The sequence below is a fragment of the Pygocentrus nattereri genome, chromosome 21 (assembly GCF_015220715.1).
Source record: "Pygocentrus nattereri isolate fPygNat1 chromosome 21, fPygNat1.pri, whole genome shotgun sequence".
Lineage (NCBI taxonomy): Eukaryota > Metazoa > Chordata > Actinopteri > Characiformes > Serrasalmidae > Pygocentrus > Pygocentrus nattereri.
The window spans coordinates 33,513,875-33,537,618 of NC_051231.1; the positions used below are offsets into that span (position 1 = coordinate 33,513,875).

Here is a 23,744-nt window from a genome sequence, read left to right on the forward strand (position 1 = left end):
CTCCCCTTCCTGCGACAAGCTCTCTGCCGATTTCAGTCCCATCCATCCATCCATCCATTCATCCATCATCTTCCGCTTCTCCGGGGTTCGGGACACGGGGGCAGCATCCTAAGCAATGAGGCCCAGACCTCCCTTTCCCCAGCCGTGTCCTGGGTCTTCCCCGGGGTCTCCTCCCGGGTGGACTTGCCTGTGACACCTCCCGAGGGAGGCATCCAGGAGGCATCCTAACCAGATGCCCGAACCACCTCAGCTGGCTCCTCTTGACGTGAAGAAGCAGCGGCTCTACTCCAAGTCCTTCCCGGATGACCGAACTTCTCACCCTATCTCTAAGGGAGAGTCCAGACTCCTGCTCCCTTGTACCAGCACTCATGAACAAGACCTCAAGATACTTAAACTCCTCCACTTGAGGCAAGAGCTTATCCCGACCCAGAGAGGTCTCTCCACCCTTTTCCGCCTGAGAACCATGGCCTCGGACTTAGAGGTACTGATTCTCATCCTGCTTCACACTTGGCTGCAAACCGATCCAGCGAAAGCTGAAGTTCACGGCCTGATGTCCCCAGTTGGACCACATCATCTGCAAACAGCAGCGATGTGACCTTGAGGTCACCAAACCGGACACCCTCCATCCCCTGACTGCACCTAGAAATTCTATCCATAAAAATTATGAATAGAATCGGTGACAAAGGGCAGCCCTGAGGGAGTCCAACTCTCACTGGGAACGAGCCTGACTTACTGCCGGCCATGCAAACCAAACTCCTGCTTTGTTTGTACAGGGCCTGAATGGCTCGCAGCAAAGAGCCATGTACCCCGTACTCCCGAAGCACCTCCCACAGAATACCCCGGGGAACACAGTCGAATGCCTTCTCCAAATCCACAAAGCACATATGGACTGATTAGGCAAGAGTGGAGAGGGTGAAGAGTTGGTCAAGTGTTCCACGACCAGGGCGGAACCCGCACTGCTCCTCCTGGATCCGAGGTTTGACTATAAGCCAGACTCTCTTCTCCAGAACTCCTGCATAGACCTTACCAGGGAGGCTGAGGAGTGTGATTAGTTGGAACACACCCTCCGGTCCCCTTTTTTAAAAAGAAGCACCACCACCCCAGTCTGCCAATCCAGTGGCACCGCCCCCGATGTCCACACAATGTTGAAAAGGCGTGTCAGCCCAGACAGCCCCACAACATCCAGAGCCTTGAGGAACTCAGGGCGGATCTCATTCACCCCTGGAGCCTTGCCACCAAGGAGCTTCTTAACTACCTTAGCGACTTCGGCCTCAGTAATGGACAAGCCTATTCCCATGTCCCCAGACTCAGCCTCCTCACTGGAGAACGTGTCGGTGGGATTGAGAAGGTCCTCAAAGTATTCATTCCACCGCCCAATGACGTCTTCAGTCGAAGTCAGCAGCACACCATCTCCACTATATACAGTGCTTGTGGCACACTGCTTTCCCCTTCTGAGTCGCCTGACGGTTTGCCAGAATCTTTTCGGAGCTGACTTAAAGTCACTTTCCAAGGCCTCACCAAACTCCTCCCATACACGGGTTTTTGCCTTGGCGACTACTGAAGCCGCAGATCGCTTGGCCTGTCGATACCTGCCAACCATGCCTTGTAGGACTCCTTCTTCAGCTTGATGGCGTCTCTCATCTGAGGTGTCCTGAGGTTCGAGGATTACTGCCCCGACAGGCACCAACTACCTTGCGGCCACAGCTACAGTCAGCCACTTCAATAATGGAGGAGCGGAACATGGCCCGTTCTGAGCCTATGTCCCTCACCTCCCCCGATATCTGGTCAAAGTTCTGACGGAGGTGTGAGTTGAAGATCAATCTGACAGGTTCTTCTGCCAGACATTCCCAGCAAACCCTCACAATACGATTGGGCTTGCCTGATCTGACCGGCATCTTCCCCCACCACCTGATCCAACTCACCACCAGGTGGTGATCAGTTGACAGCTCAGCTCCTCTCTTTACCCGAGTGTCCAAAACACATGGCCGCAAGTCCGATGACACGACTACAAAGTCAATCACTGAACTGTGGCCTAGGGTGTCCTGGTGCCATGTGCACTTATGGACATCCTTGTGTTCAAACATGGTGTTCGTGATGGACAAACTGGTTTGCACAGAAGTCCAAAAACTGAACACCACTCGGGTTCAGATCAGAGAGGCCATTCCTCCCAATCACACCCCTCCAGGTCTCACTGTCATTGCCCATGTGAGCGTTGAAGTCCCCCAGTAGGACAATAGAGTCTCCAGGAGGAGCACTTTCAAGCACCCTTCCCAAGGACTCTAAGAATGCTGGGTACTCTGAACTGCTGTTCGGTGCATAAGCACAGACAACAGTCAGGACCCATTCCCCAACCCAAAGGTGTAGGGAATCTACCTTCTCGTCCACCTGAGAAAACCCCAACATACAGGCGCCGAGTCGAGGGGCTATAAGAAAGCCCACACCTGCCCGCTGCCCCTCGTCATGGGCAACTCCAGAAAAGAATAAAGTCTAGCCTCTCTCAAGGAGATTGGACCCAGAGCCCTAGCCGGAATCTCTCAACCTTGCGCACCAACTCAAGCACCTTCCCCGCCAGTGAGGTAACATTTCAAGTTCCAAAAGCCAGTTTCAGCAACTGAGGAGCAGAACGCCAAGGCCAATGCCTTCGGACACTGCCCGATCCACAAAGCACAGAACCCCTACTACTGCCCCTCCCATCCGTGGTGGATCGATGGGAGGGGGGACTCATGTAACTCCTCATGGTGCCCGGCCTCCAGACGCTCGCTAGCAAGCCCCTCCCCAGGCCTGGCTCCAGGGTGGGGCCCCGGTAACCCTGATCCGGGCAGGGTACACAAATCCTGTTTTTGTCTTATTTTCATAGGGGTAATTATGGATCACACTTTGTCTGACCTGTCACCGAGGACCAGTTTGCCATGGGAGACTCTACCAGGAGCTTTTGCTCCAGACAACATAGCTCCTAGGGTCATTCAAGCACGCAAACCCCTCCACCACGATAAGGTGGTGATCCATGGAGAGGCCAATTTCAGTCCCACTTTCCATTTTGGATAAATATGACAGGAACCCTGATTTATGCCAAGGCCTCTTAATACAAAATTCACTTTATTTCAGCTGCTCGCCAGCAGCTTTTCCATCAGATGACGCTAAAATAGCATTTGTTCCGTCTCTGCTTACAAGAAAAGCCCTGAGAATGGCTACTGCAGTTTGGGGAGCTCAATCTTATATGCAGTGCAAACATATGCCTTGTTCGAACACAAATTCAAGGAGGTGTTCAATTATTCATGCACTGGAAAGGATCTGGGAGAACAACTCCTCCACATCAAGCAAGGGAATAGCATGGCTTTGGACTACTTACTCACCTTTTGCACCCTGACAGTTGAAAGTGGTTGGAATGACGAAGCTTTGAAAACCGAGTACCTTAATGGCCTGAACGAAAAGTTAAAATCAGAAATGGCTTGCAAAGATGCTGCACAAACCCTGGTTGGACTCATCAAACTATCCTTAAAATTGGATAATCTCATCCGTTCATGCCAGCAAGTGTCCTCACCAATCACTACCCCAGCGTACCCCTTAACACAGACCTCAGAACCAGAGGACGTGGAATTTGCTCGAGCAAAAAATCACCCCCAAGGAAAAACAAAGGAGATTCAGGGAAGGACTATGTCTGTACTGCAGAGAAAAGGGCCATTCTCAGGAGAACTGTAAAGCCCTGAAAAGAACTTTAGTTTTGAGTGTGAGTGTGAATAACATACCAATGATCGAGAGCTTGCTGCACCAGTTGAAATAACCTGGAGTATTGATTCTTATGTCGTTTCAGCCCTGATAGACTCTGGAGCAGCTGGGCATTTCATTTTCAAGACGTTTGCTGCTTTCTTATCCATTCTCCTCATCCCATCTAAATCCCCTCTAAAAATCAAAGGCATAGATGGCCAGCCGATCGCATCGGCACTATTACTGCCACCATCATTCCATTACAACTTACAACTTGCTTGTTCCATACAGAAACCATGTTCCTGTTTATCATTGAGTAATATACACTGCTCAAAAAAATAAAGGGAACACTCAAATAACACATCCTAGATCTGAATGAATGAAATATTCTCATTGAATACTTTGTTCTGTACAATGTTGAATGTGCTGACAACAAAATCACACAAAAATCATCAATGGAAATCAAATTTATTAACCAATGGAGGCCTGGATTTGGAGTCACACAAAATTAAAGTGGAAAAACACACAACAGGCTGATCCAACTTTGATGTGATGTCCTTAAAACAAGTCAAAATGAGGCTCAGTATTGTATGTGGCCTCCACGTGCCTGTATGACCTTCCTACAACGCCTGGGCATGCTCCTGATGAGGTGGCGGATGGTCTCCTGAGGGATCTCCTCCCAGACCTGGACTAAAGCATCCACCAACTCCTGGACAGTCTGTGGTGCAACGTGGAGCGAGACATGATGTCCCAGATGTGCTCAATCGGATTCAGGCCTGGGGAACGGGCGGGCCAGTCCATAGCTTCAATGCCTTCATCTTGCAGGAACTGCTGACACACTCCAGCCACATGAGGTCATTGTCCTGCATTAGGAGGAACCCAGGGCCAACCACACCAGCATATGGTCTCACAAGGGGTCTGAGGATCTCATCTCGGTACCTACTGGCAGTCAGGCTACCTCTGGCGAGCACATGGAGGGCTGTGCGGCCCTCCAAAGAAATGCCACCCCACACCATTACTGACATTACTGACCCACTGCCAAACCGGTCATGCTGAAGGATGTTGCAGGCAGCAGATCGCTCTCTGCGGCATCTCCAGACTCTGTCACGTCTGTCACATGTGCTCAGCGTGAACTTGCTTTCATCTGTGAAGATCACAGGGCGCCAGTGGTGAATTTGCCAATCCTGGTGTTCTCTGGCAAATGCCAAGCGTCCTGCACGGTGTTGGTCTGTGAGCACAACCCCCATCTGTGGACGTCGGGCCCTCATACCGTCCTCATGGAGTCGGTTTCTAACCGTTTGTGCAGACACATGCACATTTGTGGCCTGCTGGAGGTCATTTTGCAGGGCTCTGGCAGTGCTCCTCCTGTTCCTCCTTGCACAAAGGCGGAGGTAGCGGTCCTGCTGCTGGGTTGTTGCCCTCCTACAGCCTCCTCCACGTCTCCTGGTGTACTGGCCTGTCTCCTGGTAGCGCCTCCAGCCTCCGGACACTACGCTGACAGACACAGCAAACCTTCTTGCCACAGCTCGCATTGATGTGCCATCCTGGATGAGCTGCACTACCTGAGCCACTTGTGTGGGTTGTAGAGTCCGTCTCATGCTACCATGAGTGTAAAAGCACCACCAACATTCAAAAGTGACCAGAACATCAGCCAGAAAGCAGAAAGGTACTGAGAAGTGGTCTGTGGTCCCCACCTGCAGAACCACTCCTTTACTGAGTGTGTCTTGCTAATCGCCAATGATTTCCACCTGTTGTCTATTCCATTTGCACAACAGCTGTGAAATTAATTGTCAATCAGTGTTGCTTCCTAAGTGGACAGTTTGATTTCACAGGAGTTTGATTTACTTGGAGTTATATTGTGTTGTTTAAGTGTTTAAGTGGAAGCGATGGGAAACAACAGCAACTCAGCCACGAAGTTGTAGGCCACGTAAAATGACAGCATGGGGTCAGTGGATGCGTAGAGAGCTTCATGGAATTGGTTTCCATGGCTGAGCAGCTACATCCAAACCTTACATCACCAACACATTGCAAAGTGTTGAATGCAGTGTTGTAAAGTGCCGCCACTGGACTCTAGAGTTCCGGTAGATGCGTTCTCTGGAGTGACGAATCACACTTCTCCATCTGGCGATCCATCCGATGAACGAGTCTGGGTTTGGCAGTTGTCAGGGGAACGGTGCTTGTCTGACTGCATTTTGCCAAGTGTAAAGTCTGGTGGAGGGGGGATTATGGTGTGGGGTTGTTTTTCAGGAGTCCAATATCAGTGTCTGTCATCACAAATGTGCTTTTGAAAGAACGGTCAAAATTTCCCATAAACACATTTCTAAACCTTGTCGAAAACCTTCGCAGAAGAATTGAAGCTGTTATAGCTGCAAAGGGTGGGCCGAAATCAGTTAAACTCTGTGGATTAATCATGGGATGTCAATTCATATGTGTAGCAACAGGGTCTCCTTGCAAATAATTGGAGTGACCAAACAGGTGGTACTATAGTTTCTTTAACAGAATCTGTGGGCTCAGTTATTGGGCTTATGTAGTTTTTATAGTTATTAATTTATTGTTTATTAATTTGTAGATTAATAAATATGCATGTCCTTGCATCGGCACAAAAAACAGCTAAAATTTTCATGTGCTAGCCCTTCTTATGAATTGTTTACAATGTTAATAATGGTTATAAATCATTAAAAACATGTTATAATCAGTTTAGAATGAACTCTAAAAGATAAAAAAACACCAGTTACAATGTCCCCCTTAAGTGTGGATTAAAATTAATATGAATATGCTGAATGTAATTCTAGTGTTTTTGCAATAGCATGTTAATACGCAGTGTGCTCTTACTACGTACTTCAGAGCCTTCTGCTGTGTTTCACATATTAAAACAGCACTTTGAATCCTGAGCAGTGTTTTTCTGTATATCATGTGAAACACCGGTTCACTAACTATGCTTTTTTTGTCAAATTTAATGTGGCCTGTTTTTTGTATTAAACAAGGGTTTGCATCATGTGCACTAGCAAGTCTTCTGTAAATACTTGAATAACGATATTACAAGAAAAAATGTCATACAAAAAGGTGACTAGAGTCTCTGTCTCAGTTTACTATGTTAGTTTGTTTTGGTGAGGTGAAAAAAACACAGACACTTCATTGTGTTTGCTAAAGTTTTATTCAACTGAACTGCGCCGCATGGACATTAAACAAGTTATACATGTCATCACTTGTTGGTGTCCCAGGTCTTCATTCTTTATTCTGCCACATCCTTGCCCTAAAATACATGTATGTTATTAGTGAAATTCTACTTGCTAAAGACTCTTTCTGTGTTCTGTGTAATGGTATCTTGACTCACAAGAGCAGCAATAATGTGGATTATAAAACATGTTAGAACACTTTGAAAGAACACTGATCTATGCCAGTGAACTTGCATAGTGATGCCACAGAAGAACCATTTTTGATGTCCTGAAGAACCAAGTGTGAAATAAAGATTTGTGAACATGAACAAACCTTTATATAGTATAAAGATGCTATAACCATTTAAAGGGTTTTCCTAGAACATGTGCATTATGCAGAGGTCCATTAAACATTTAAAAAGGTTCTCTATTTTACAAAATGGGTCTCTTTTTTTGTTTTGTTTTTTTAGGGAAATGTTAATATAATAGTATGTAAAATTAAAGTTACACATCAGTACTTTAAATAAGTAAATTGTTACCTTTCCAGCATCTCGGCTCTTGGCTCTCAGCTTATTGACCTGGGACTCAGCGATGTCAGCACGCTCCTGAGCTTCCTCCAGCTCATGCTGCACCTTCCTGAACCTGGACAGGTGAGTGTTTGCCTGCTCCTCCTGTGAGTGAAAAGCATCACTTAATGTAATGCTTATGTATGAGTAGAACATCTGCATGTGCTCATCTGCATGATCTTTTTATTTATTGCATTGCACTGAATATACACAAAACACTAAATGGCACACTTACAGCTTCCTCAGCCTGTCTCTTGTAGGCCTTCACTTTGAGCTGCAGCTTGTCCACCAGATCCTGCAGTCTGTTCACATTCTTCTTGTCTTCCTCAGTCTGCAAAGGTCCTTGATTTAAGGTTTTGTCTTTGTCTAATAATTATTCTTATGTCTGTAAGTCAATTGGTTAATACTTTACCTGGTAGGTGAGTTCTTTCACTCTCCTCTCGTATTTGCGGACTCCTTTAACAGCATCAGCGCCGCGTCTCTGCTCACCTTCAACCTCAGTCTCCAGCTCACGCACCTAGATCAAGTTTAATATATATTCAAACTGATAAAAAATTGACTTGTTGCAAAATCAGTGGCGTTTAAAGAGTGCAACACACCCTAGACTCCAGTTTCTGGAGCTGTTTCTTTCCACCCTTCATGGCAAGGCTCTCAGCCTCATCCAGACGATGCTGCAGATCTTTAACTGTAACCTCAAGGTTCTTCTTCATTCTCTCCAGGTGAGCACTGGTGTCCTGTTCTTTCTTCAGCTCCTCTGCCATCATGGCAGCCTAGAACAAATGAAATGTAATTGATTTAGTTTTTTTTTTATATATAAGTTGTAATGGGTGCAACATCTGTGCAGTTAAACACTCACATCAGTGATAGCCTTCTTGGCTTTCTCTTCAGCATTTCTTGCCTCCTGAACTGTATCATCCACCTCACCTTGAATCTGCACCAGATCGGCCTCAAGCTTCTTCTTGGTGTTGATTAGACTGGTATTCTGCAGAAAAGAAATAACAGTGAAGTCCTTAAGGTGATTTAGCAAGGAATGTAAAGGAACAGCAAGCTTATAAGCTGGTAGAGTTTACCTGAGAGTGCAGTAGTGCCACACGCTCACTGACATCAACCAGCTCTTGTTCAGCCACTTTGCGGCCTCTCTCTGTCTGCTCCATTGCTGCTCTCAGCTCCTCAATCTCTGCCAGCATCAGGTTATTCCTGCGCTCCACCATGGCAACCTGCTCCTTCATGTCTTCCTGTCCTCTTACAGCCTCATCAAGGTGCAGTTGGGCATCCTTATTTGAAAGGAATGTTATTTAGTTGTCTCAACATAAAACGTTTATAAATTGAAACAAGGAAGTCTTGGAGGTTCACCTTGAGCTGTCCTTGGACGTTCCTGAGCTGTTTCTGTGCCTCAGCAGCCTGACGGTTTGCATGGCTCAGCTGAATCTCCATCTCATTGAGATCTCCTTCCATTTTCTTCTTGACTCTTAAGGCATCATTTCTGCTCCTGACCTCAGAATCCAGAGTGCTCTGCATGGACTCGATCACCCTCTGACTGTTCCTCTTGATCTGCTCCATCTCCTCATCCTTCTCAGCAAGCTTCCTGTCAATTTCACTCTTTACTTGGTTGAGCTCAAGCTGGACACGAAGTATCTTGGACTCCTCATGTTCAAGTGTACCCTGAAGAATATTGATAAATATTGATCAACTTGGTGCAAACCAAATTCTATGTTTGAATTACCTTATGTGAGGTAGGTTATGTATAAAAGAACCTCGGCTTCTTCAAGAGCAGTCTGGATTTCTGATTTCTCAGTCTCCACTGTTTTCTTTGCCTTCTCCAGCTCATGGATGGTCTTACCAGTCTCACCGATCTGTTCAGTCAGGTCAGAAATCTCCTCTGTAATGAGAAGAATATTGGCTTTTCTGTTTAGCTTTTTTTTCTCTATTTTAACATATATTCTACTAATGTGTGTGAGTGTTTGTGTTACATACGCTGCAAATTCTTGTTTTCCCTTTTAAGGGTCTCCAACTGATCAAGAGCTTCCTCGTATGAGTTCTTCATCTTAAAGAGTTCAGTGCTGAGAGAGCGCGCTTCTTTCTGAGCTCCCTCCAGCTCAGCTTGACCTTCCTCATACTTCTGCTTCCATTCTGCCAGCACCTGAAAATAACAGTAAACGTCAAACGACCGTCCTCCCTGATCGGTTTAGGATAATTTCACTATGGATTACTGTAAGTCAACAAATCATTCACCTTGTCAAAGTTCCTCTGCTTTTTGTCAAGATTGGCAGCCAGAGCGTTGGCTCTCTCAACATCAATCATGAGGTCCTCCACTTCACCCTGCAGTCTCTGCTTGGTCTTCTCCAGAGAGGCACACTTAGAATTCACAGCTTCAATGGATTCTTCGGCATCTTGTAGACGCTGGGCAAGCTTTTTCCTGAGAAGGTCAAATTTTGTAATGTGACATGTTTATCTAGCAACTGTGTCTTTGTGTTGAAAATGAGGAACTGTTTACTTGTTACAATTCAGCATTTACTAACTTGGCCTCTTCAAGCTCCTCAGTACGCTGGATGGCATCTGTCTCATATTTGCTTCTCCACTGAGCCACCTCACTGTTGGCCTTGGACATTCCACGCTGCAGCTCAGCCTTGGCCTCCTGCTCTTCCTCAAACTGCTCTCTGAGCAAGTCACAGTCATGACGGGCTGACTGGACAGCATGAGCCAGAGCATTCTTTGCCTTAAATGTAGCATACATTTGTTAAAGTGTGCTAAAGTTTTATATAATTTTTTTTTATTGTGAACAAAAGATTTTGTTGAAGGTTTTGGCAAATGGCTTGACAAAAGTCATTGCAGGCATAATACATGTAGACCATTCTGGTTTTATTCCAGATCGCTTTAGGTCAGATGATATCAGATGATTAACTTACAGTATAGTACAGTAAACAACTCCACCCACCCAACAATAGCTCTATCGCTAGATGCTGCCAAAGCATTTGATTGTGTTGAATGTAGTTATCTCTTCGAAACCCTTGAAAAATTTGACTTTGGGAAAACTTTCTTGCATGGGTCCAAACCTTTTTTGACACCCCCTGTGCTTCTGTTCTGACAAATGCTCTTATATCTGACCCATTTCAGTTGCACAGAACCACAAGACAAGGCTGTCCTTTGAGTCCTATGTTGTTTATACTTACCATGGAACCCTTAGCACAGAAAGTGAGGAATAATCTAGACATTCATGGAATCACAGTGGGTAATAGACAACATAAACATTTACTATATGCAGATGATATGCTTTTACTGTTAACACAACCAGAAAAATCTATTCCTGTCTTATTAAAACTTGCTAGAATGTACTTGTTTTTGATTAGATATAAAAAGGTCAAATAAATCTATATCAAATACTGCATTTTAATAGTACCTTGACTTCCTCCTCAATTTGTCTCTTGAGTTCCTCGATTTGCTGTGTGTAAGCTTGTTTTCCTCTGGTGAGCTGAGAAATAAGTGCTTCCTTCTCCTCCAGCTGACGACTAAATTCACCTTGGAAACGTTTAGGGCAAATTAATTCACAATTGTCAAGTTAACATTAAATTACTTCACCTTTTTTGTTTTTACTTTAATTACCATTCTCAGTCTGAAGTCGTGCTCTTTGTGCACTCAGGTCATTTAGTTGACGGAGATGTTGATCACTTTTAGCTTTCAGTTCGCTCAGCTGGTCCTCAAGAGTCCGACACATCTTCTCTAGGTTTGCCTAGATATATACATAGTGAAATTAAGGAAATGAAGTGTGTAATTAATTTTTTAAAAAGTGTATTTCTCTTCTTAATGTTAAATGAACACACCTTTGCTTTTGCCACAGCCTCCATGTTACTGGACAGGTCATCTATCTCCATTTTGAATTCACTCTTCTCCTTCTCCAGCTTCTGTTTGACCCTCTGAAGGTTGTCAATCTGCTCTCCAAGCTCAGCAACACTGTCAGCTTGTTTCTTGCGGAGTGCAGCAGCTGTGGCTTCATGCTGCAGAGTGGACTCTTCCAGATCACGGCGCAGCTTCTGGAACTCGGCTTCACGCTTCTTGTTCATCTCTATCTGAGCAGCTGTGGCTCCACCAGCCTCCTCAAGCCTCTCACTGATCTCTTCAAGTTCCCTGGAGAGATCGGCTCTCTGCTTCTCAACTTTAGCACGAGCTGCACGCTCAGCCTCAATTTCTTCCTCCAGCTCCTCAATACGAGCCTGAAAGAAACATTTTCAATTATTAGTCAAAGTGATATTGAAATGTGATTAAATGTAATATTTTTCTGCATAGATGAATTACCTGGAGCTCCTTAATCTTCTTCTGAAGCTGAGCACCCAAGGATTGTTCATCTTCAATCTTGCTTAGAAACTGGCTGATTTCAAAGTCCTTCCTGCAAAGAAAATGCAACAAGCATTAAAACATGAAGCACATTTCATTGAGTGTAATCTTACTAGTTGATTTGTCATCTGTACTTTATGGTAATATATACTTCTTAATTTTCTCCTCAGACTGCTGCTTTTCATTCTCCAGGTCCATTATGGACTCTTGTGCCAGTTTCAAGTCACCCTCAAGCTTCCTCTTGGCTCTCTCAAGGTCCATACGGAGTTTTTTCTCTTGTTCCAGGGAACCCTCAAGCTATAATTTATTAAAACAATTCAGTTTAGAGATAAGGGGCTGTTTAATACTGTTTTGTAAAATGTGTTTTAAAATGTTATCTTACATCATCCACTTGTTGTTCAAGCTTTGTCTTAGATTTGGTCAGAGTGTTGACTTTGTCTTCCTCTGCCTGGAGATCATCAAGAGTTTGCTGGTGTGCCTCTTGGAGGGCTTTCTTTTCCTTGGTAAGCTTGGCAATGCTCTCATCCTGAGAGGCCATCTCCTCAGTCAGGTTCTTGACCTGAGTGAAGCCGTTTTGAAACAATACTTTATCTATAAGTTTGCGGGGGGGCTGTCTTACTGTTTGTAAAGCTTACACATCAATGAGTCCTGCTCAGGTCATGAGATTCAACAGGATTACACTACGGTTTTTATATATTCAGTGTTACCTTATTCTCAGTGGCATGTTTCTCCTTCTCCACTTTAGCCAAGGTGAGTTCCAGATCATCAATGTCCTTCTTCAACTCAGAGCACTCATCCTCCAGTTTCCTCTTTTTGGCGGTCAGCTCAGCATTGATTTCCTCCTCATCCTCCAGTCTTTCAGTTGTCTCTTTGAGTTTGGCCTCAAGCTGGATCTTGCTCTTAATGAGGCCCTCACACCTTTCCTCAGCATCAGCCAGACCCTCAGTTTCCTATGAGTTATTAGCATTTTTTAAGCATTTTTAAGATTATCCCATGTCTTGAAATGTGCGAACCTCATTGTAAAGACTTACAGCTGTTACTGCCAGTTGCAGGTCATTTTTCTCCTGAAGAAGTGACACCATCTTCTCTTCAAGTTCTTTCTTCTTGGCCAGTGCTTTTGCCAGATCTTCCTTCATTTTCTCATAGCTCTCTTTCATGTTAGCCATTTCTTTCTCTGTCTCTGCGCTCTTCAGAAGAGGCTTGATCTTGAAGTACAGCTTCATCCATGGCCAGTGTTTCACATTCATGAATGAACGGATGTTGTATTGAATGCTATAGATGGACTCTCTGGAAAAGAAGATGGCTCAGTTCATGAAGCGCCTTACTCAGTCTTAAGACTTATTTATTTTAGAGCATTTGCAGCTCCATGTGATGTAAGGCCAGTGTGTTTATCCAAAAATAGTATACCTCCTCTCCATCATCTTGACAAACTCCCTTCTCATAAGGTAGCCACGGCACAAAGCCTGAGTCATGGTTACCAGTGAAGCCAGTTTCTCATCTCGCATCTCCTCAAGAGTACCCAGCAGACCAGCTTTGAAGAACACCTACCAACAGATGATGACATTTTTGACAGGCTATTTACTGAGTGTTGTCCCGTTCTTTTAAAAATACTCATATGCATTCATTTGATTTGGTTAACAACTGATGTTGTAAATCTGTCTGTACTAATGAGGACCTTTATTCATCTTCAGTTGGTTGTTGACAGATTTTTATTTATGTATTTTTTAATGGAACAGGTTGTGCAGATCAGTATTAGAAACTTGGACACTACAGAGTTTAGCAGTGCAGACCCCCACCCATTACGCACTCCAATTTTCAAGTGATAATACACACAAATCTACGCTTTGGCCCTGTCATCAGGAGACTGCGAGTTCAATCCCTGGTGATGCTACAGCCATCCATAGCTGGAAGTCAAAGAGAGCACACTTGGCCTCACTCTCTCTGGGTGGGTAGTGTATATATATATATATATATATATATATATATATATATATATATATATAATATAGTTTTAGCTAACAGTATCACTCACCTTGGTGTGCCCAAACTTGTACTGGGTGTGGTCCACATCAATGGAGCCCAAGAGTTTCTCTGAGGCTTTTTTATTGTCAATGAACTGTCCCTCTGGGATGACACTGGCATTCAAGACTTTGTATCTGTATGAAATATAATTGTTCAGTGTCTGCTTTGTATTCATTTTGAAAGGTTCAAAGTTTAATTATATTAAAGAAATCAAAAGCAAAGAGTAGGAAGATTTTGTATCTGTATTAAAAATGATTCAGTGAACATCTCAGTTTAGGATTCATTTATAAAATTTAACTTTCATGAAACATTAGTAGTAAGAAAATAACCTTTGCTTGAAGTCACCGTAGAGGATTCTGCTGGGGAATCCCTTTCTGCAGATTCTGATACCCTCCAGCACACCATTACACCTCAGCTGATGGATAACTAGGAAATTCTCCATTAGACCTAAAGGGATAGGAGTAATTATGTCATGTATATTTTTAAATTTTGAATCTTCTTTCACAATATGCATATTATGAAGAGCACCTACCTGGAGTCTTGGACTCATTAGGAATCAAGCACCGCACAAAGTGAGGGTGAGTGCTCCTCAGGTTGGTCATCAGCTTGCCCAAGTTCTCCTGTGGATTTTTCAACAGTTTGAATTGGCTAAATTTTCTCATTGCTTTTTCTGTTGACATAAACAAACTCTTTGTGTATGTGTTTCATATTTGAGTTCTTACTCTGAACAGTGCAGACACTGTCTGGAAGGAGCCACCCTTCTTCTTGCCACCCTTCTTACCACCACCGCCTTTGCCGCCAGCATCTATGGATAATCAAAATCATTCACCATTGTGATGTTACAGTGAACGCTGTAGTTTTATGGTAATTAGCATTAGTTCTTAAATATTTCATTAATTTATTTATAGGTACAAAGTTTTAAACCTTACCATCAGCAGATGCATGACTGGCATACAGGAAGGACAGAAGTTTGTTTGCTGACTTCTGGTACAGCTGCACAACAGAGTCATTCAGGGGGTCCTTGTTCTTGTCCAACCAGCCACTGATGTTGTAGTCCACAGTGCCGGCATAGTGTACAAGAGAGAAGTGGGCTTCTGCTTTGCCCTTGGCAGGCTTCGGCTTCTGGAAGGCGTTACATTTGCCAAGATGCTGGTCATGCAGCTTGTTCTTGAAGGATGTGTCTGTTGCCTTGGGGAACATGCACTCCTCTTCAAGGATGGAGAAGATGCCCATTGGCTAATGGTGACAGATTTTTTTATGAGTGATGGTGAGAGCAACATTGAAGTTTTAGTTTAATAGAAACTATTAATGTTTTATTGAACATTACCTTCTCAATAAGCTCAATGCAGGCAGCCAGATCCATACCAAAGTCAATGAACTCCCATTCAATTCCCTCTTTCTTGTATTCCTCTTGTTCCAGCACAAACATGTGGTGGTTGAAGAACTGTTGCAGTTTCTCATTTGTGAAGTTGATGCACAGCTGCTCCAAACTGTTGAACTGTTACAGTACATTGATGTTTTAGATATTTTCAACAACCTGTGACATTTTAGTATGTAGCTGTTTATGGAATATACTTTGAACATGAATATTGGCAAATACTTACATCAAAGATCTCAAATCCAGCGATGTCCAGCACACCAATGAAGAACTGCCTTGGCTGTTTTGTGTCAAGCATCTCATTGATACGAATGACCATCCACAAGAACATTTTCTCATAGACGGACTTGCAAAGAGCCATTGTTGCATTGTTGACCTGTAGAGTTCAAAAGTATTCTTTGCTCCTCTGTAGATTTTCAAAAATGTCAAACCTTATTCATTATTTTTTTCACGTAACAGAGCATTACCTGAGGTACAGTCTGGCCTTTTGTCACAAACTCGTTTCCGACCTTGACTCTGGGGTAGCACAAAGCTTTCAGCATGTCAGCTGAGTTCAGGCCCATCAGGTAGGCGATTTTATCAGCCACTACATGGAAAAGTGGTAATGTTCTTCATAAAAAATGGCAAATTTTTGCTTCTAGTAAAATAGATATTGTCATAAATTGTCATATTTACCCTCAGTGCCGTCAGGCTCAGCCTGCTCCTCTCTCTGCTTCTGCTTGAACTTCATGTTGCCGTGATGCATCACAGCACCAGTCAGTTTGTAGATGTTAATTTTCTCATCAGCGGTGAAGCCCAGAATGTCAATAGCAGTCTGTGTTTGGTGAAACAGATTTGATGGACCAGAATGAGGCATATTTAAAAAAAAAACATCTGAAGTTCAGTGAAGTTGTACTTACATCTGTGGCAATGAATTCTTCCACATCGTTGATGCTCTTAACTGTGATTTCACCCTGGCTGATCATATGGTAGTCATAGGGGTTGGTGGTGATGAGCAGTGCCTCTGTGTGAAAGACAAAATAAAGTCTTTAGACCAGATCAGTTCTACAACTAAACTAAGAAGAAATGGTAGCAATAAGACTTTTAGGTTCCGTACCAAGCAGCTCTGGCTTGTGTCCAGTCATGAGCTGGTAGAAGATGTGGTAGCTCCTCTCAGCAGACAGCTGGAAAGTGACTCTTGACTTTTCCAGTAGATCTGTTAATACATTTGTTGGCTTTTTAACATTTTTTCGCCCCAAAATTGACTTTTTAACCTCTTTCCATTGGATGTTTTTTTAAGCAGAGAACATACAACATGTTGACAATGTGACCTTCCATGTTTTTTAATTAATGTAGTTTGCGTTCCTTGTTGTGATAATTCCACACTACAATTTTGAATCATCTGCGCATCTTATTTTCAAGTTTCCACATTCCTTTTTAGATATGTAGGTATGTTATGTTTGTGAGCATATACACATTAAATAAGTGGGAGGGGAGACTTATTCACAGGCCTGCATAACAGAATTTAGTAAAAGTGAATGAAACTTACAGGTTTCAATATCAGCTGATGCCAGCTTGCCAGTTTGTCCAAAATGAATTCTGATGAATTTGCCCTGGGAATTTAAATATATTAATATAATATAAAAAGATATTTACATCAGTCAGTCATATTATGTGTATATTATTGTCATGTATGAACATTTTCAATATTGTGTATATACTTACAAAACGAGAGGAGTTGTCATTCCTGATCGTCTTAGCATTACCATAAGCTTCCAGGAGGGGGTTGGCTGCAATGATTTGGTCCTCCAGCGAACCCTAGAGATGGGAATAGACATTGTGGTGAGGAGTTCCCACACAAATGCTTTCAGAATCCTGAAATAGTGACTCATTTACCTGCATTTTGCCTGGAACAGGCTCTGCCTTCTTCTGTGTAGTCATACCAACTGTTGCAAAGTACTGGATGACACGTTTGGTGTTCACAGTCTTTCCTGCACCAGATTCTCCACTGGGGATGGAATAGATTAATAATATTCTCAGTGGTGATCTTTGTTTTAGAAAGTGATTTTTTTTCTTGTATCTTTGAGAATATATCAATATTATATATTATATATTTTTTATTGTCAGTGGATAAACCACCATTTCAGCAGGCATTTTTTGTTTCTTGTGGTTATCAGCTAAAACAGTATATGCATTGAATATGTGCAAAAAAGGCATTAGATATAATGGAAACCAGAAAGAATTTACCTATGTGATAAACAAAGCATGATAATATGAGAAAAAAAAACGTTTATAGTAGTCTGCACTTACGTAATCAGGACAGACTGGTTTTCACGATCTAAAGGAAACCATCAGGCATGTTATGCACTGAAACAGTTTTGAGCTTTATATGTGAAAGTCATAGCAGTCTTACTAAGTAAGGTTATTCTTGTTTTCTTTTAAGGTGGTCAAACATCATACCAGTTAGCATGAACTGATAGGCGTTATCAGAGATGGAGAAGATGTGGGGTGGGGCTTCAATTCTCTTTTTGCCTCTGTATCCAGCCACAACGACTGGATCATATACTGGGAGCCACTTGTAGGGGTTCACAGTGACGCAGAACAGCCCTGAGTAGGTCTGAAGATGTGAATGGAAAAATTTTCAGAAATTAATATGATATAACTTTGCAATTATAAATTGTCTTAATCAGTCATTCTTCACTTAACTTACATAGATCATCCATGCTGCGTAACGCTCTTTGAGGTTGTACAGCACACAAGGCTCGTTCAGGTGGGTCATCATGGCCATGTCCTCAATTTTGTCAAATTTGGGAGGATTCATGGGAAATATGTCATCCTCCTTTACTGTGAGAGTCTTTGATATGACAAGGATGATAGTATTACAAACAGTTTTAAACGCTGCACTGCATGCTGTACAGTAAACGTAGTTTCATTTTGGAGAAATGACTCAAATAAGTCTTTTTCCATAAACAACTGGAATATGTCCAAATGTACTAGGACAAAAACACGACTTTAATACTGAATAACTTATAGAACTGCAGTTGAACTTCTTAGTACATTCGGTATACAAACTAAAGTTTTCTGGATGCTGTTCAGCTGTTTTATTCTCTATTGGTCTAAAATAAAATCCTAAAGGTCTAGATTTAGTTGTGTGACCATACAAATCAGTTCAAGTGCTGTCATCAACTAAGATGGGACAGTTTTTTTTTTTTGTCACAATACTCTACACTCTAGTATACTTGACTAGAGTGTCAGAATAATTTTTATATAAGAATGCTCTGGAAAGTACACATCCTTCACAATTGAAGCTTGTACATATGTTATTGAGCACATCACATGTACAGTTACCAGTACATTATGAATTATAATTACATCATTGATCTTCTTACTTACTTTGCCGCACAGAGTTACAACAGTGGCTTTGCCTCCCTCTTTACTCTTTAGTGTACCCTTGAGGTACATCTCTGCGGGCTCAGTCACAAAGTATGCTGTTTTAGCATCAAAAGGTTTGCTCTGGGCCTCAATCCTCTCCTTTTCTGACTTGCGCAGGAAGACAGCCGCCTTCCCAAAACACTCCATTTCTCCGTCCCCCATGATGGCACGTTACTGTGAAGACAATTCATATGTTTATCATTCTTATTGTGCATTTAGTTTGGCTCTTTTGGATTTTTTTTTCTTTTGGCTTGATTAAATCTTGACCTTGTGTAGATAGGCAGCATCATGAACAATATGTTATGTCATAGACCTTACCTTTGTGTTTCCAAGTATAGAAAATGGTAAACAGACAAGGCTGTATATTCTGAAAGAAGTAGAAAGGAAATTGAGAAATAATTGTGAAATCAATGAAAATGAAATTTTGAATCATAATATTGCAGTGATCCTATAAGAGTTTTCTCAAGATTTGAACAATTGAATAATCCTAATGCACATGTAAGACATCAGCGTCCCCTCACCTTTGCAGGGTTCCTGGGCTGGCCTCAGTGCTTGGAGGAGCCTCTTATATAGGATCATTAATGTTCGCTCAGCAGAACTTTCAGGCTATGTTTGGTCATGGATTCTTGCTTGTATATTTCTTCCCTAAGTGGCAATGATGATGTTGTGTTCATGTATCATATTATACTATGAAATGCTGGTGTTCTGTAGCAGTCACCGCAACACTTTATTTTATATGCTTTTGGACAGAATAGTTCAGATTCGGGTACTTTATTACAAAAAAAGGGGAAACGATCTTCTTTTCTGTATGTTTGATGAGTTCTACTTAGAAACAATCCTTTTGGAATTCACAAACGACGCCATTCATTAATAAAACATTTTTAAAGGATGAAAATAATTGGTTGTTTCAGTGTTAATATATATGGGTTACTGTTGTAACTGACATTTAGTTTCTTTTAGTTTTAAGTTTGCTTGCTTGGTGGTTCAAAAGGATTATAGGATTATAAGAAGAGTCTTCTTTTTAATGAGTTTTGGCCTTGAAGAAATCTGAGATCACATTTGTAGAATTTTTGTATGATGTCACTGGTGTTGTATTGCAGGGCCACTGCAGTGTTTTCATGTTATAAATAAATAAATTGCCCTGCTCATTTCAACCTTACCCTGCTCATTCCAACCCGGCTCTGAACTTTTTTGGCCTTGTAAACTGTTATTTAGTCACAAGAAACAAGCAGCTGTCTTCTGGAGAGATGTCAGCTGGCAATTGAAACAAGATGCTGACCAGCACTGAATATGAGCAGTTTGTGAATTTTTCAGTGTATATTTATACACATTTTTCACCAAAAGGCTAATTGAGTGAAAATACTGAAAATTCTACCAAGGCAGAGTGCTCCCTCTTTAGAAGGCAGAGTTTTATAGGAGATTTATTTCTAGTACCAGATTATAACCCTTATTTCCAAATGAAAGATAATATGTCTCTGGCCAATGATCACTATGCAGCAAAAGTCTAGAGGCCCCTGCTTGCTGCGTGATGTACTGTAATCTTAAATTGAAATATAATATTCTCTTTGGGAAGTAATGCAAATATAGAAACCATCTAAGCCGTGCTCTTTGGGTCCATTTATGAACTCATCATAGATGAGTTTAGCGAGAGTTAAGAGTTTCCTAGATCCCTGACAAGGACCATTTTTGGAGTAAGTCTCTAATCATTTTAAACCCAGTTGTGCACATTTTTCTTTAATTTGTGCTGTTTTATGTATTGTAGATTAGATGTGTTCAGAGTAAGAGGAAGAAGTTTAGATATCAGTTGCTGTAACCTTAATATATGATTGTGCATGCATCATACCACTTTTCTGCATTAGCTGACAATGTTGCATTATGTTGACACCAATTAACTGTAATTTGATAGATGTTTAAATTTGAGTAACTGGATTTCAAACAGCTTTTCTGCATGTTTATTCATTTATGACAAAACTTGACTTTAAAGGCCATTCAGTTAAATTGTGTAAAAATGGTTTGCTATTTCTCTGCATTCTATGTCCCAATGATGACTTGGTGGGTTTCAAATGTGAGTCGTAAGTGCTAATATGTGATGATATTCTTCAGCTCTGTGCTTGAATGCATGACTTTTGACACATCTTTACTTTTTTTAAATGGTGTGACCTTGACTTGCTGCTACTAACTACCATTATTAACTTGCTTAATTAACAGTATAAAACTACACACAACATGTGGATAATACAGTGATGATTAGAATTATTAAACCATACGTAATATTAAAATGCAGTTTATACTTGAATTGATCGAGGTTAACCAAATGATGGAGACCTTTCTTAGTTAACATTAATTTCTGCAATGAAAGATGATGATCAATATGTAGTGACATGTTAATTGACAAAGTGGTAAGTGGCATCTGTTTTATGTTGTCTATTCTGAAGTGGATCAATAAATGCTTAATTATTGCCTTTTTCTCATGTGCTAATAGTAATGAAGAATGATGAATTTCTTCATGTTAATCATACCCATCAAAATTACAAACAAAACTATTTTGATCATTCCTGAATAAGATGCTGTTTTTAGCTTACCACTTCCTTACTGGTGCTTGTTAAAAATTAAGTTATTTAGGAAGGATTTGGTAACATGCACAAAAATGCCATCTTAAAATTATAAGGTGGCCTTTTTGGGTTAATTAACCTGAGCACAATGGAGTTTCCTGACAGTTCGTATAACTCACATTTTTGTTACATCTCTGGTAACAACACAATTTAAGCTGAACTTGCTTCAAATATTGAAAATGAATACCTCCTTATACACTACATTTTAACACTCCATGACTTTGGTAGAGTTTCATAAATGACTTCACAATGACTATGCTTTTTAGCATCTTGTAGTCTCTTGTCTGATTTTGACACTGACTCAAGGTTAGTATTGCGTGACCTAGTAATTCTGAGATTAATTGAATGATATTAAGAGCCCAAATGTACCACAAAACTAGTGTGAGCTTGTATAAGAGTGAATAAAGGAGCACTTCTTTGAATTTGCTGATTTTTTTTAAGAGAGCTTCCTCCAGCTCAGCCTGAGCTTCTTCATACTTCTGTGTCCGTTCTGCCACATCTGAAAGGTAAAATTACCCATGTATTCGTGCCCACCAATTTGCTTTAATTTCATTGCTTACTTTTAGCCAACAAGCTAAATCCAGCAGTGTCCAGCACACCAGTGAAGAACTGTCTTGGCTGTTTTACGTCCAACATCTCATTGATATGAACGACCATCCACAAGAACATTTTCTCATAGACAGACGTGCAAAGAGCCATGACAGCATATATATGCCATAGGTCAATAACCTATAGAGTTCAAAAGTACGCTTTGTTCCAGTGTAGATTTTTGAAAATTTATGTTGACTGGCACCTTTATACTTTTGTTACTGTTGACGCCTTTACAGTTTAACACTTTTTTTGGTTCTGTTTTTTACATAATAGCACATTACCTGAGGTACAGTCTAACCTTTTGTCACAAACTCGTTTCCGACCTTGACTCTGGGGTAGCACAAGGCTTTCAGCATATCAGCTGAGTTCAGGCCCAGATGGTAGGCGATTTTATCAGCCACTGAATGGAAAAGTAGTAAGAGTTGTCATTCCAGATAGTGTTTGCATTACCATAAGCTTCCAGCAGGGAGTTGGCTGCAATGATTTGATCCTCCAGTGAACCCTAGATATGATAACAGATATTTTAGTATTGAGTTTACAAATGCTCTCAGATTTCAGAAATAGTGATTTATTTACCTGCATTTTGCCTGGAACAGGCTCTGCCTTCTTCTGTCCAGTCATTGCAGCTGTTGCAAAGTGCTGGATGACACATTTGGTGTTCACAGTCTTTCCTGCGCCAGATTCTCCACTGGGAAAGAAAGGAATGAATAATTTTCAGATTTATCAAACATTAATCAATCATTTTCCATGATTTTTAAAATACTATATACACACTATCTTCTGCATGTTCTAAGTATCTATGAACATTTATTTTAACCCCTTAAATGTTTGGGCCTGTCAACAAACCAGATGTTTTACTACACATTTGTGTAACCTAAGAATAGCTCAACTAGTTTGCATTGAAATCCATGTAGTTACTGTAAAATAAACCTTAGTATGTAAAAAGCCTGAGATTTTAAGGGGTTTAATGTTTGTCAGCTAATAAACTGCTACTTCAACAAGAAGTACTTCATGCATTGGGAAATGGTGACCATGCATTTGCATTAGTGATAATTTATAAATAAAGAATGTTATGTAAACAAACTTGTATAGTCACGCAAGCCTGCACTTACCTAATCAGGACAGACTGGTTTTCACAATCTAAAGACAAAAATGTAGCACATTAGTCCTGATACACTATGTATACATACTATACATTTTTTTTTTTCATAATTTTTTTGCATTATTTAGTAGCAGTCTCACTAAGTAATTCATTTACAAATCCTGTTTTCCATTAATGAGCAGTCTTTAAAGAAATCTTAAATCAAATTTGGAGAAGCTATGTGATGTCACTTGTGTTTTATTGCAAGGACACTGCAGCCTTTTGATGATATAAATAAATATTTCAACGAGGCTGTTGCTTCTGATGAACTGGAGTCATGAAGTGAAATCCTGAAATACAGTATCCTAGTGTAATGTTCTAATTAGAAATTAATGCTAATATAGAAACTGTCAAAGCCATGCTCTCAGAAGTCAACAATTTTTGTCCATTTATGAAGGCAATATAAAAGACTTTAACCCCTAAAAGTTTCCCTGATGATTGAAAAGGGCCCTTTCTGCAGTAAGTCACTTTGTTCAGTTCAAACCCATTTGTGTGTATTATTTTGTAGTTTTATTTTTTTTGTGTAATATGTACGGTTGCTGTAACCTGTAGATATATAAGTATACATACATTATACCACTTTCGCACTGTTGCATTGTGTTTATTGTAAGTGATCATCACAGTTTGATAAAATGATACCTTCGGTTTGTGTAACTAGTTCACAAAAGTTTTGAGTTCTAGTTAGGATTTGCATCCCTTTTTTTAATGAGAGGACTTGGTAGAGCTAGTCTACAGATTTTGTATTCATAGGTAAAATTTTAATGTGTAGATAAAAGTGGGGCAATGATTAAACATCCAATGATTAAACATCCTGAAGTGTCCAACTGAGGACTT

The 23,744-nt window shown here is 41.3% G+C and overlaps 1 protein-coding gene across 1 annotated transcript; it reads right to left on the reverse strand.

Annotated features, from left to right (window-relative positions):
- Positions 1 to 6,840: 6,840 nt before the first annotated feature.
- On the reverse strand, positions 6,841 to 18,728 carry LOC108444094 (myosin heavy chain, fast skeletal muscle). The gene is made up of 39 exons (XM_037532425.1): positions 18,528 to 18,728; positions 17,845 to 17,988; positions 17,595 to 17,751; positions 17,445 to 17,472; positions 17,031 to 17,142; positions 16,860 to 16,952; positions 16,684 to 16,747; positions 16,252 to 16,350; positions 16,055 to 16,158; positions 15,831 to 15,969; positions 15,623 to 15,741; positions 15,382 to 15,531; positions 15,105 to 15,275; positions 14,707 to 15,013; positions 14,500 to 14,582; positions 14,310 to 14,397; positions 14,107 to 14,224; positions 13,788 to 13,911; positions 13,163 to 13,299; positions 12,787 to 13,042; positions 12,463 to 12,705; positions 12,138 to 12,314; positions 11,907 to 12,052; positions 11,717 to 11,807; positions 11,245 to 11,634; positions 11,027 to 11,153; positions 10,824 to 10,942; positions 9,946 to 10,142; positions 9,659 to 9,842; positions 9,401 to 9,566; positions 9,181 to 9,305; positions 8,780 to 9,088; positions 8,497 to 8,700; positions 8,283 to 8,408; positions 8,026 to 8,196; positions 7,839 to 7,943; positions 7,662 to 7,757; positions 7,400 to 7,531; positions 6,841 to 6,958 (listed from the first exon to the last, which is right to left on the reverse strand). The coding sequence occupies exons 1-39, from the start codon at positions 18,726 to 18,728 to the stop codon at positions 6,938 to 6,940; spliced, it is 5,823 nt and encodes a 1,940-aa protein (XP_037388322.1). The 3' UTR covers positions 6,841 to 6,937.
- Between the last annotated feature and the right edge of the window lie 5,016 nt (positions 18,729 to 23,744).